Source organism: Salmo salar, chromosome ssa10 (assembly GCF_905237065.1).
Source record: "Salmo salar chromosome ssa10, Ssal_v3.1, whole genome shotgun sequence".
Taxonomy (NCBI): Eukaryota; Metazoa; Chordata; class Actinopteri; order Salmoniformes; family Salmonidae; genus Salmo; species Salmo salar.
This window is the reverse complement of record NC_059451.1, coordinates 24,034,747-24,048,591: the sequence shown is the minus strand read 5'-3', so window position 1 is coordinate 24,048,591 and position 13,845 is coordinate 24,034,747. Positions and strand designations below refer to the sequence as shown.

The 13,845-nt window shown below is 45.7% G+C and overlaps 1 protein-coding gene across 1 annotated transcript in view; it reads right to left on the bottom strand.

Annotated features, from left to right (window-relative positions):
• The window catches only part of notch2 (notch receptor 2), a 54,627-nt gene that overhangs the window by 18,851 nt on the left and 21,931 nt on the right, over nt 1-13,845 (bottom strand). Inside the window, 8 exon segments of the mRNA XM_014216483.2 lie at nt 2,829-2,942; nt 3,041-3,154; nt 3,294-3,479; nt 3,629-3,784; nt 3,941-4,174; nt 4,358-4,480; nt 4,828-5,169; nt 5,452-5,717. Of these exon segments, the coding sequence (XP_014071958.2) occupies nt 2,829-2,942; nt 3,041-3,154; nt 3,294-3,479; nt 3,629-3,784; nt 3,941-4,174; nt 4,358-4,480; nt 4,828-5,169; nt 5,452-5,717 (1,535 nt within the window).

The following is a 13,845-nucleotide window of genomic DNA, read 5'->3' as shown; positions in this document are numbered from 1 at the left end:
TTGAGTCAGTTGGAGGTGTACCTGTGGATGTATTTCAAGGCCTACCTTCAAACTCAGTGCCTCTTTGCTTGACATCATGGGAAAATCAAAAAGAAATCAGCCAAGACCTCAGAAAAAAAATTGTAGACCTCCACAAGTCTGGTTCATCCTTGGGAGTAATTTTCAAACGCCTGAAGGTACCACGCTCATCTGTACAAACAACAGTACGCAAGTATAAACACCACGCAGCCGTCATACCGCTCAGAAAGGAGACGCTTTCTGTCTCCTAGAGATGAACGTACTTTGATGCGAAAAGTGCAAATCAATCCCAGAACAACAGCAAAGGACCTTGTAAAGATCCTGGATGAAACAGGTAAAAAAGTATCTATATCCACAGTAAAACGAGTCCTATATCGACATAACCTGAAAGGCCGCTCAGCAAGGAAGAAGCCACTGCTCCAAAACCGCCATAAAAAAGCCAGACTACGGTTTGCAACTGCACATGGGGACAAAGATTGTACTTTTTGGAGAAATGTCCTCTGGTCTGATGAAACAAAAATGGAACTGTTTGGCCATAATGACCATCGTTATGTTTGGAGGAAAAAGGGGGAGGCTTGCAAGTCGAAGAACACCATCCCAACCGTGAAGCATGCGGGTGGCAGCATAATGTTGTGGGGTGCTTTGCTGCAGGAGGGACTGGTGCACTTCACAAAGTAGATGGCATCATGAGGGAGGAAAATTATGTGGATATATTGAAGCAACATCTCAAGACATCAGTCAGGAAGTTAAAGCTTGGTCGCAAATGGGTCTTCCAAATGGCAATGACCCCAAGCATACTTCCAAAATTGTGGCAAAATGGCTAAAGGACAACAAAGTCAAAGTATCGGAGTGGCCATCACAAAGCCCTGACTTCAATCCTATTGAAAATTTGTGGGCAGAACTGAAAAAGTGTGTGCGAGCAAGGAGGCCTACAAACCTGACTCAGTTACACACCCTCTGTCAGGAGGAATGGGCCAAAATTCACCCAACTTATTGTTGGAAGCCTACCCAAAACGTTTGACCCAAGTTAAACAATTTAAAGGCAATGCTACCAAATACTAATTGAGTGTATGAAAACTTCTGACCCACTAGGAATGTGATGAAAGAAATAAAAGCTGAAATAAATCACTCTCTACTATTTTTGACATTTCACATTCTTACAATAAAGTGGTGATCCTAACTGACCTAAGACAGGGAATTTTTACTAGGATTAAATGTCAGGAATTGTGAAAAACTGAGTTCAAATGTATTCGGCTAAGGTGTATGTTAACTTCCGACTTCAACTGTATGTATATATATATATACACACACACACACACACACACACACACACACACACACACACACACACACACACACACACACACACACACACACACACACACACACACACACACAGTACAAGTCAAAAGTTTGGACACACCTACTCATTCAAAGGTTTTTCGACATTTTACTATTTTCTACATTGTAGAATAATAGTGAAGACATCAAAACTATGAAATAACACATGGAATATTGTAGTAACCAAAAAAATAGTTAAACAAATCAAAATATATTTTATATTTGAGATTCTTCAAAGTAGCCACTCTTTGCCTTGATGACAGCTTTGCACACTCTTGGCATTCTCTCAACCAGCTTCATGAGGTAGTCACCCAGAGTGCATTTCAATTAACAGGTGTGCCTTGTTAAAAGTTCATTTGTGGAATTTCTTTCCTCCTTAATGCGTTTGAGCCATTCAGTTGTGTTGTGACAAGGTACGGGTGTCTCAACGTCAACAGTGAAGAGGCGACTCCGGGATGCTGGCCTTCTAGGCAGAATTCCTCTGTCTAGTATCTGTGTTCTTTTGCCCACCTTAATCTTTTCTTTTTATTGGCCAGTCTGAGATATGGCTTTTTCTTTGCAACTCTGCCTAGAAGGCCAGCATCCCAAAGTCGCCTCTTCACTGTTGACGTTGAGACACCCGTACCTTGTCACAACACAACTGAATGGCTCAAACGCATTAAGGAAAGAAATTCCACAAATGAACTTTTAACAAGGCACACCTGTTAATTGTCGCCTCTTCACCGTTGACGTTGAGACTGGTGTTTTGCGGGTACTATTTAATGAAGCTGCCAGTTGAGGACTTGTAAGGCGTCTGTTTCTCAAACTAGACACTCTAATGTACTTGTCCTTTTGCTCAGTTGTGCACTGGGACCTCCCAATCCTCTTTCTATTCTGGTTAGAGCCAGTTTGCGCTGTTCGGCGAAGGGAGTAGTACACAGCATTATACGAGATCTTCAGTTTCTTGTCAATTTCTCGCATGGAATAGCCTTCATTTCTTAGAACAAGAATAGACTGACGAGTTTCAGAAGAAAGGCAGGGGTTTGAGCCTGTAATCGAACCCACAAATGCTGATGCTCCAGATACTCAACTAGTCTAAAGAAGGCCAGTTTTATTGTTTCTTTAATCAGAACAACAGTTTTCAGATGTGCTAACATAATTGCAAAAGGGTTTTCTAACGATCAATTAGCCTTTTAAAATGATAAACTTGGATTAGCTAACACAACGTGCCATTGGAACACAGGAGTGATGGTTGCTGATAATGGGCCTCTGTACACCTATGTAGATATTCCATAAAAAAATCTGCTGTTTCCTGCTACAAAAGTCATTTATTGCATTAACAATGTCTACACTGTATTTCTGATCAATTTGATGTTATTTTAATGGAGAAAAAAAAGTGCTTTTCTTTCAAAAACAAGGACATTTCTAAGTGACCCCAAACTTTTGAACATTAGTGCACACACACACATACACACACACACGGTTAGTACCTTCAGCACATTCACACTCGTATCCGTTGGGTCGGTCGATACACTTGGCCCCGTTGAGGCAGGGCGTACTGGAACACTCGTCAATGTCGATCTGACACATCTCCCCACTGAATCCTAAAGGCCAGGGACGGAACTCAGCGTTACATACTGTAGCTAGACACCTTCTGAAACACTACTGAGAAATTCATTTGATTAGAAAAAGGCAGACGAACCTAGAGGGCACTGGCAGACGTAGCGTTTGACTTGATCCAGACAGATTCCTTGGTTCAGACATGGAGAGCTAGCACACTCATTGATGTCAATCTCACAGTGTGTTCCCTCAAATCCTGGAAACAGAGAGAGAATATTACACAACAGTATTGTGTGTGTGTGTGTGTGTGTGTGTGTGTGTGTGTGTGTGTGTGTGTGTGTGTGTGTGTGTGTGTGTGTGAGAAAGAGAGATAGGGAATCACTGATCACATTTACCTTCCATGCAGATGCAGCTGTAGTCTCCTATGCGGTCCAGACAGGTGCCGTCGTTCTGGCAGGGGCTGGAGACACACTCATTGATGTCTGTCTCACAGCGCGGCCCATCATAACCTCTTGCACAGTTACATGTGAACGAGCCATCCGTGTTCACACACAATCCTCCATGCTCACAGGGGTTTGGACCTGAGGGGAAGCCTGAGAGGTTAGTTACACAGAACTATAAAGGAGTACAGAAAGTACCAAACAGAGAGGAAGGATACTTCTTACAGAATAGTCTGTATAGTCTAATCGCAAAACACTTTGGGTATCATGTGCTTTGATCTGTCCCTCACCAATGATGCACTCGTTGATGTCGTCATTGCAGGTGCTTCCCTTGTAGCCTGGGGCACAGTTGCAGTTGAACATGCCGTTGATGGGGTTGGTGTCGCACTGCGCCCCGTCCCGGCACGGGCTACTGATGCAGGCATCGTTCACGTGGCACAGCAAACCTGGCAGGCAATATTCAACGGTTACTTAGCCTGTGTGTTTTCTGTGCTTATAGATTCCCCTTGGGGATTAATACACTATCTTTCTACTTATCCATTGATCAGTCTATATGAGACAGCTGTATATATCTACGCAGCAGACAGGCTGTTTGTCACCACCTGTCTTTCCATAGGGGCAGACACAGAGGAAGGATGCCACACGGTCGATACAGGTGGAGCCCTTGGTGCAGGCAGCCGTAGCACAGTCATCTATGTTCTCAGAGCAGTCCAGGCCACTCCAGCCGTTGACACACACACAGGTGTAGCTGCCCTGGATGTTGCTGCAGGTCCCTCCATTCTGACACGTGTTGGGCTGCAGGCGACACTCATCCACATCCTCTGTACAGGACTGACCTGTAGGGGGTTGGGGGAAGAGAGTTGGACACGTGAGACTAGAGTAGAAATAAGTCCCCCATTTAGACACAGAGAGAAACCACAGACAGACACAGAAACACAGACACTGAACAAAAGACAGAAACTGAAACAAAGAAGAAAAAAGACAAACAGAAAAAAATCATAGACTATCTTTATACTTACCAGTCCATTCCGGGGGACATTTGCAATTGTAGGTATTGACGCCATCCATGCAGGTCCCTCCATTTCGGCAGTGATGGTCGGGGCAGTCGTCAATGTTGTTGTCACAGTTAGTCCCATTGAAACCTGCCATGACAGTGTCAAAAATAGGAATGATACTTATTATTTCACCGCTATCAATCTGGCTGGCAACCTCTGTCATATCATGTATCAGTTATCATAGTGATAACAAGTTATATTGTAAACAGATAACATGGGCTATGGTTGACAGTGCTTGATTGTTGTGCCCATAAAGCTCTGCTGGGTACAGTAGGGTTTTAATACATGGTGAATAGTGTTTCAGCGCCAGCAGGATTCTAGTGCTTGCACCTCAAACATTGATTGCAACAATATGCTGCATGCATACAGGCCTCATGAAGCCTTTCTCTCGTTCTTTCTTTCTTTCTTTCTTTTCTTTCCTCGCTCTCTCTCACCTGGCAGGCAGTGGCACCAGTAGCTGGTCTCAGAAGTCTGGCGACACGTGCCCCCGTTGAGGCAGGGCGAGGGGGTGCAGGGGATGTAGGGGGTCTCACAGTGGCGGCCGGTGAACCCGGGGGCGCAGTTACATCTGTAGGAGCCGGGGGTGTTGACACACGTCCCTTGGTTCTGACACACCGGGGCGGAGGCAGCACACTCGTCAGTGTCATTGAGGCAGCGGGGACCCAAGTAGCCTGCAGGACAGGTACAGCTGAACTTGCCCTCGGACAGAGAGCTGCAGGTGCCTCCGTTAGCACAGGGTCCTGGTAGACAGGTGTCCACACGCTCACATCGTATGCCTGGATGCACAGGGAGAGAGATGAGTGGGCTTATATAAGGTTATATAACAGAAAAATAGGGGAAACAGAGCCTCATGTCCTTGTAACCTTGGTTACGTATCATGACCACAACATACAGTACAGAGTTCTGATCAAAGCAAAGGCTAAGAACTGTCCTGAACACGTGTACCAAACATATGACGAATCGTGGAAATAATGTATTGGGATTTGGACTAGTGAACTGCACAGGACTTGTCAGGAATGGACTGTACAGTAGTACTTTTGAGTCAGAGAGGAGCTGACCTGTCCATCCGTGAGCACACTGGCACTTGTACTTGTCGAGGGAGAGCAGGGTGCAGACTCCTCTATTGGTACAAGGGTTGTTGGGATAGCAGGTGGAGTTCTGGGGGGTCTGACAGTGCTGCCCGGTGTAGCCCAGGGGACAGGAGCAGGTGGGGCTGCCCGGGATGCCCAACACAGCCACTGAGCAGTTCCCTCCATTCAGACAGTAACCAGGATGACACGGGTCTTTGTGATGGCAGTACTCACCCAGGAAGCCTGCGGCACACCTGTAGACAGAGGACAATAGGAGTTTTCTCAGCTAGCTACTACATTAAAGACAGCACGTTATCAGCTATAGAAACCTACACAACAAACACTATACATCAAAGAGAAAGAGAAGCAGTAATAGTGGACAGTACATGTCATAGTGTGAGAATCTTATGTTGGAGAGGGTGTGTGTGATTCATACAGGGAAAATACTATTTGGACTATTCATGTTAATTTCGCTGGAGCTAAGAAATTTGAAAAGAACTGAAAGGGTGACAGCAAGGTCAGGTTTTTGACATATCAAAAAGCAGAAGGATGTGACGAGGTGGTTTTACATGGAAGTTACCCAAGTGGCAAAAACTAAAAACAAGAACAATCGTATGTGGAGTTGGACAAGCACTTGGAACTTGTGTGTGTGTGTGTGTGTGTGTGTGTGTGTGTGTGTGTGTGTGTGTGTGTGTGTGTGTGTGTGTGTGTGTGTGTGTGTGTGTGTGTGTGTGTGTGTGTTTGCTAGGTCACAAGACATAGGGAATACATTTCTCTTTTCTTCTCTCTCTGTAAAGTGATTTAACCACATGACGAACAGCACAGAGGGAATTACAATATTGCACAAGAGGAAAAATGAAAACCTGCACTCCACCCGTTCTATGACCTACCCCTGTCCCACCACCCCCTACTTTCACTTTCCGCTTCTCTCGGTCTGACATTTCCCTCTCAGTTTGACTCTTTCTATTTGGCAGTGTAATTTGTACTGTAGTCAGCTAGACGTGTGTGTATTTAAGTCTGGTATTTTGTCTTGGTTGTGTCTGTATTTTCTTAAGTGCTATCTGCTGGTTGTGGTCAGAGACTGATGTTGAAGCATCATCAGTGGTCAGTCACCCTGCTCTAGACAGACACTGTCTCAGGGGCCTTTTGCTCCTCAGTGCTGCTGAGTGTGTGTGTGTGTGTGTGTGTGTGTGTGTGTCTGGCACACTGCCGACACATTGTCGAGGGACTCTCAGCCATAGAGTGAACTGCTGCCTCACAGATACAGGCAACCACACCTACCTCCCTGAGGAGGCTCAGGTAACAGACGATAGGAACACAAACACAGCCTTTCACATCTCACCCCCCCCATACACACAGTTACCTTTTCAAACCGGTAATATATTTATTTTTTTCGCAGATAATTGACGGACAAACATGCAGGAGCACAGTAAATTAGAATAATTTGAATCTTTTGAAATGGAGATGGAAATATTTTTTTAATTAAGTCTCACAGTACTATATTTATTCTACACTAAACGCAGCTTGAAAATATTAGGTTGAGAGAGCATGGGAAACTCCGGCTGTCATGATCAATGACAGAGAGAAGCCCAGAATAGATCAATAGAAAGTGTGTAAGTGTTGTCTTCACCCAAGTATTCATCACACAGTCCGAGGGTTCACACACCTGTTTTAACACACTTGTTGTTTCACACACACACAACCTCTAGAAAGACAAGGAAAACAGATCTTCAAAGAGCTGTGACACAGACTTCTTCACCTCACCTCTCTCCGATTGGACATGCTCCACAGGCATAGCTACCTCCCCATCCCTCCATCTTGTCTCCTCCCTGTCTTAGCACTTCTCTCCAGTAACACTATCCACACCATCGACAGGCTGTACTACGAGGTATCGCAACAATACTAATGCCCTGGGAATTTACACTCCCCTCTACTCCATGACAACCTCTCAACCCTCTGAAAGAATGATGACACAGCCCCTGCTCCCCCAGACATAGATCACATTAGCAGCCTGTCAAACAAAGCCGACCATGTCCACGTTAGTATTCGTTTTATGTTTCAGCAGTAAGACCTATACTGTATGATTAAAGGGAACAATATATTTTACTGTGAAGATGGCTATAAACTAATGTGCACTTATTTGAAAAATCTGTCTGAAATTCACCAGTGTTGAAAGAAAGATGACATAAGTTTGATTGAATTAAATTGGGATTATCAAACCGGTGTTGACAAAATGAAATGTCACAGTGTCAGCGATACATAGTTGTCCTTCAGGTTTTTGTGCTCTATTCAATATATACTGATCAAAAATATAAACGCAACATGTAAAGTGTTGGTCCTATGTTTCATGAGTGAAAATAAAAGATCCCAGAAATGTTCCATACACACAAAAAGCTTATTTCTCTAAAATGATGTGAACAAATTTGTTTACATCCATGTTACCGAGTATTTCTCCGTTGCCAAGATAATCCATCCACCTGACAGGTCTGGCATATCAAGAAGTTGATTAAGCAGCATGATCATTGCACAGGTGCACCTTATGCTGGGGACAATAAAAGGCTACTCTACAATGGGCAGTTGTGTCACACAACACAATCCCACCGATGTCTCAAGTTTTGAGGGAGTGTGCAACTGGCATGTTGACTGCAGGAATGTCCACCAGAGCTGTTGCCAGAGAATTTAATGTTCATTTCTCTACCATAAGCCGCCTACAACATAGTTGTAGAGAATTTGTCAGAGCATCCAACCTGCCTAACAACCGCAGACCACATGTATGGCGTTGTTGTTGATGATTTGCTGATGTCAATATTGTGAACAGAGTGCCCCATGGTGGTTGTGGTATGGGCAGGCCTAAGCTACGGACAATGAACACAATTGCATTTTATCGATGGCAATTTGAATGCACAGATACCATGACGAGATCCTGAGGCCCATTGTCGTACCATTCATCCGCCACCATCACCTCATGTTCCGGCATGATAATGCACAGCCCCATGTTGCAAGGATCTGTACACATTTGTTCCATGGCCAGCATGCTCACCAAACGTGTCCCCAATTGAGCATGTTTGGGATGCTCTAGATTGATTTGGAGGACAGCGTGTTCCAGTTCCCGCCAATATCCAGCAATTTCTCAACTCTATGCAAAGGAGATGTGTCGCACTGCATGAGGCAAATGGTGGTCACACCAGATTTTATTTCAATTGAATGATTTCCTTATATGAACTGTAACTCTCTTTGAAATTGTTGCATGCTGCACTTACATTTTTGTTCAGTATAATATTGCCCCTAACCAAATCAGTACCTACCCCTTGCAACAGAAGAACAAGGCTGTGCATGACACACATCATTACTATTATGGGAGAGGACCTAAAATTACATACACTGAGTGTACAAAACATTAGGAACACCTGCTCTTTCCATGACATAGACTGACCAGGTGAATCTGGTGAAAGCCATGATCCCTTATTGATGTCGTCTGTTAAATCCACTTCAATCAGTGTAGATGAAGGGGAGGAGACAGATTAAAGAAGGATTTTAAAGCCTTAAATCAATTGATACATGGATTGTGTGTGTGCCATTCAGAGGGTAAATGGGCAAGACAAAATAGTTAAGTGCCTTTGAACGGAGTATGGTAATACGTGCCAGGCACACAGTTGAGTGTATCAAGAACTGCAACACTGCTGGGTTTTTCAACACTCAACCGTTTCCATCAAGAATTGTCCACCACCCAAAGGACATTCAATCAACTTGACACAACTGTGGGAAGCATTAGAGTCAACACGGGCCAACATCCCTGTGGAACGCTTTCAACACCTTGTAGAGTTCATGCCCGATGAATTGAGGCTGTTCTGAGGGCAAAAGGGGTGCGGCTCAATATTAGGAAGGTGTTTCCTAATATTTGATATACTCAGTGTATATAATACAACAAAACATGTTGGCCTGTGGAGTCTGTTCACTCAAATGTTGAACAAATAAAAAATGTTGAACTTGAACAAAAAAATAAATTGTATAAATCATGCACAAAACCCTTCAGTCAAATACGGTCCAGACTGCTCCTCACCACATAACTAGACTGTAGTCAGCTCTACTTTCAGGAATAACCCAGAGGTTCTGCAGCCAAACTCATCTATAGGATTCTTTGTTATCCTCAATGTGGGATTTTTCTTTCCCTCCCTGTTTCCTTCTCTCAGTTCAGTTCCCTGCAGCTTTCCTCCCTCTTCTCGTGGTGTCAGGTTTCTACAGCTGGTTCACATTAGAGGCCCCCGTCCAGTCCCTGCACCCCCTCTCCCTCTCCCTCTCACTCTACCTCTGGCTCTCCGATGGCTGACCTCTCCCGGTCCTGTCCACTGGGGCGTGGGTGAGGGCTGAGGGGAGGATTTCGCCTCTCTAACTCTCTCATTTATCCCCGCCCGCTCACTAATGCCTAATAGTTCTGTCATGCCCTCCTCCTCTCCTCTCTCCCTCTGGCCATCAGACACTGACTGGGCTGTACAAACAGAGTTCCTGTTCACATTTCACACTCGCCTCATTCGCTTTGGCTGGTTGGACTGAAGCGTAGGTGGACTCTCTGGTGCAAGTATGTAGTATATATTCTACAGTAGAAAGTAACAATTCAAAACCAAAAATGGTGGTGTAGGTTGAAAATATTGGGAGATGTGTGCCTCTTTTTAGAAGATCTAGGCAAGGGGTGTCAAACTCATTTCCCCGGGGGCCACATTCGGTATTCAATGAGGTCTGGAGGTCCACACTGAAAATGTGCTATATTTCCTAGCTGTAAAAATTGAATCACAGAATCGTCCTTGGGGGACCGTGTGGTTAACACACCTGATCTAGGCTATAGGACACCATGGGCATAATAGAAAAAGTATTGCTTTTCTTTCTTGGCTTCTTTACAATAAAACTCTCCCATTCCTTTTTGCTCACTGCATTCTATGCTCTTTACTCAGAAGACATGTCAGAGTGGTATTTTTGGAAGCAAACACTCTGTCTCGTTCAGCTTCAGCTTGAACCTATTTTCATAAAGAGAAGAAAGAAAGGCTGCAAAAACAACACGAGTGATGGGGGGAAAGGGGGAGGGGTGCGAATGGAAAGTAATTAATAGAGAGAGAAAAAGGGTGGGTTGCGGGGAGACGGGAGAGGGAATGAAAGGAGGAAGAGAGGAGAGAAAAAGAGACTGTTGGAGGGTGGAGTCCAATGTTGGGCTGTGTGGTAAAATAGCAAACTGTATTTAAAAGCACACTCCAAAAGAATCAAGATCTGACAGACAGAAGGAAGAATCCATTTTGAGTCTGTATGCTCCATCTGCTTTCCTCTGTTGTGTGGTGTCGTTTAGTTATTAAGGTCTAGGAGGCCTACATATTTCATTGAGGTCATACAACCACTGGGCCTTTGAAAAGGTTCTCATTTTAAACTTCACATGGTTAGCCCAGCTTAACTGTACTGGCTTCAGAGATGGGACATGAGGCCACAGTGGGATGGCTTCAGAGTGGCATCACCTCTTCATTATTGTCATTATCACCACAGATCTTTGTCACAGAGTTCCTCTTGTCACTGCAGTGTCTTGTGGGTTTAGAATCTGGTTGTTATATTCCCCACTATTCTGTAAGGCTTCCTCCCTTTGAGGGTGAGAGTGGGTGTGTGAAGAGTGTGTGGACATGTGGGGGGGGGTGCGCGTGTGTGCATGTGTGTGTGGCAGGAACAAACACACACCCTCAAAAGGGACAGTCCCTCTTGGCTAGCGGGCCATGTTGACAAGAGTTGGCAATGATGAATGGTCTCGTCTCCACCCCGTTCCGAACCTTCCCATAGACCATACACACAGCCCCCAGTCATACCCCTCCCTAACATCCACCAACACCCCCATCGGCAGACCTCTTCCTAGCCCTCTGTGCCAGCCACACTTCAGCTCCTTCCCTGCTTGACTGTCCCAGTGCCAGGCCAGCCACTCCCTAGTCTCAAGGTGCCCTTGGGCCTGGCTTTAGCCTCTAATCTGTGTGGTTCCACACTATCAATGCATCTAGTTGAGCTGTGGTGGGTAAGAGGACCGTGATGACTCGAGACTATGAAGAGAAAAATCAACGCCTTGGGTTTGTTTCTTCAAAATCACAGGGTTTTATTGACTTAGGTTTTGGTCATGTGTTTGCCTGGCCACTCAAGTGTGTGTGTGTTATCAGCTACTGCGGCTGTGTGCTTGCTAGTCTGCTGGAGTGGAGTAGAGGTATGGAGTAGAGTGCAGTGAAAGGAGTGAGGAAGTGATTGAGCTAAAGCAGTGCTCCTCCACTCTGCTCTCCCTCCTTACTGCTAGAGTTTCTGGTTCTCTCCTGTTTCACCTGAGGCTGTATGATGCTCCATTGGGATCATGGCTCTCTGCAGGGAAAGCCTAGGATGAAAGAGGACTGACAGACATGTAGAAAGGGGGTAAGGTTAAGTCAGTGGGACAAAGACAAGGGGTAACAGAGTGATTGAAGGACTGAGACAGAGATACAAAAAGTAGGGTGGAGGGGTTAAATGAAAAGAAAGGGAGGAGATGGTGGGAATAATGAAAAGGGAGATAAATTGAGGGAGAGAGGGAGCAACGGATTAAGAAGCCAGATAAATTGTGTCCAGAGGCATCTAGCCCGGCAGACTGAGAGATGACTGACAGACAGAGTGATGAGCGAGGGGCAGTGACAGGCTAATCTCTCTCTCCCCCCTCCCCACCGCTCATCAGCGACGAGTCTGCTCTGAGATACTCTCCTCAAATTACTGCTAGAGACATCCTCCTTTCTTTACTCTCTCTTTCTCCCTCCCTCTGCCCCAAGGCAAATTCTACTTGTCAGGTCAAACAAACTACACACTAAACTCTCTAGCCAGAAAAGAAAGGGAGAGCAAGAGAGCGAGAGGAGAAATAATCAGTTTGCACCATGGCACTGCAGTAGACAAAGGGATTTTGTTCAGCAAAGAAAAAAGGTTTGGATGCCATCACTCTCGCCCTAGGGTTGCTGTTCTCAGGTACTGGGCTCTAGTATCTTGTGAATGTTCCTAAAAACAGGAATATCATCCAACGGCCATTCTCTTTGGGCCTTATTGGTCTAGCGTAGCTTATGTTTTCTAAATGTTAAGATCAACACTGTGCTGTGACACATAGGTTCACTTGGGCTCCGGCTCAACAGACAGGCGACACACAAAACACACAGCGGTGACACACGCCTCTTTCACACACCCTGGCTGAAGGTTTGTAGTCCCACCGGTCCAACAGCTGAAACACACCCTGCTCTGCCAACCAGCCAGCCTCTCCCTCCCAGACTCTGCCAGCCAGCCAGCCAGCCAGCCAGCTTCTCCCTCCCAGACTCTGCCAGCCCCTCCCTCCCAGAATCTGCTCTGTCAGCCAGCCAGCCAGCCAGCCAGCCTCTCCCTCCCAGACTCATCTCTCTCATACGTTCCCAGTAAGCAAAAAGATAGACAGAGGAATGCTTGGGTGTCACCTCAATGAAAAAGCATTACTAAGCATCAGCTGAATGTGCCCCTATCTCCTTCTCTGTATCCTCCTGTTCCCTTCTCTGTATTCTCCTGTATCCTCCTGTTCCCTCTCTGTATCCTCCTGTATTCTTCTGTTCCCTTCTCTGTATCCTCCTGTTCCCTTCTCTGTATCCTCCTGTTCCCTCTCTGTATCCTCCTGTATTCTCCTGTTCCCTCCTCTGTATCCTCCTGTTCCCTTCTCTGTATCCTCCTGTTCCCTTCTCTGTATCCTCCTGTTCCCTCTCTGTATTCTCCTGTATCCTCCTGTTCCCTCTCTGTATCCTCCTGTATTCTTCTGTTCCCTTCTCTGTATCCTCCTGTTCCCTTCTCTGTATCCTCCTGTTCCCTTCTCTGTATCCTCCTGTTCCCTCTCTGTATCCTCCTGTTCCCTCTCTGTCTCCTCCTGTTCCCTTCTCTGTATCCTCCTGTTCCCTCTCTGTATCCTCCTGTTCCTTTCTCTGTATCCTCCTGTTCCCTCTCTGTATTCTCCTGTATCCTCCTGTTCCCTCTCTGTATCCTCCTGTTCCTTTCTCTGTATCCTCCTGTTCCCTTCTCTGTATCCTCCTGTTCCCTTCTCTGTATCCTCCTGTATCCTCCTGTTCCCTTCTCTGTATCCTCCTGTTCCCTTCTCTGTATCCTCCTGTTCCCTCTCTGTATCCTCCTGTATCCTCCTGTTCCCTTCTCTGTATCCTCCTGTTCCCTTCTCTGTCTCCTCCTGTTCCCTTCTCTGTATCCTCCTGTTCCCTCTCTGTATCCTCCTGTTCCCTCTCTGTCTCCTCCTGTTCCCTTCTCTGTATCCTCCTGTATCCTCCTGTTCCCTTCTCTGTCTCCTCCTGTTCCCTTCTCTGTATCCTCCTGTTCCCTCTCTGTATCCTCCTGTTCCCT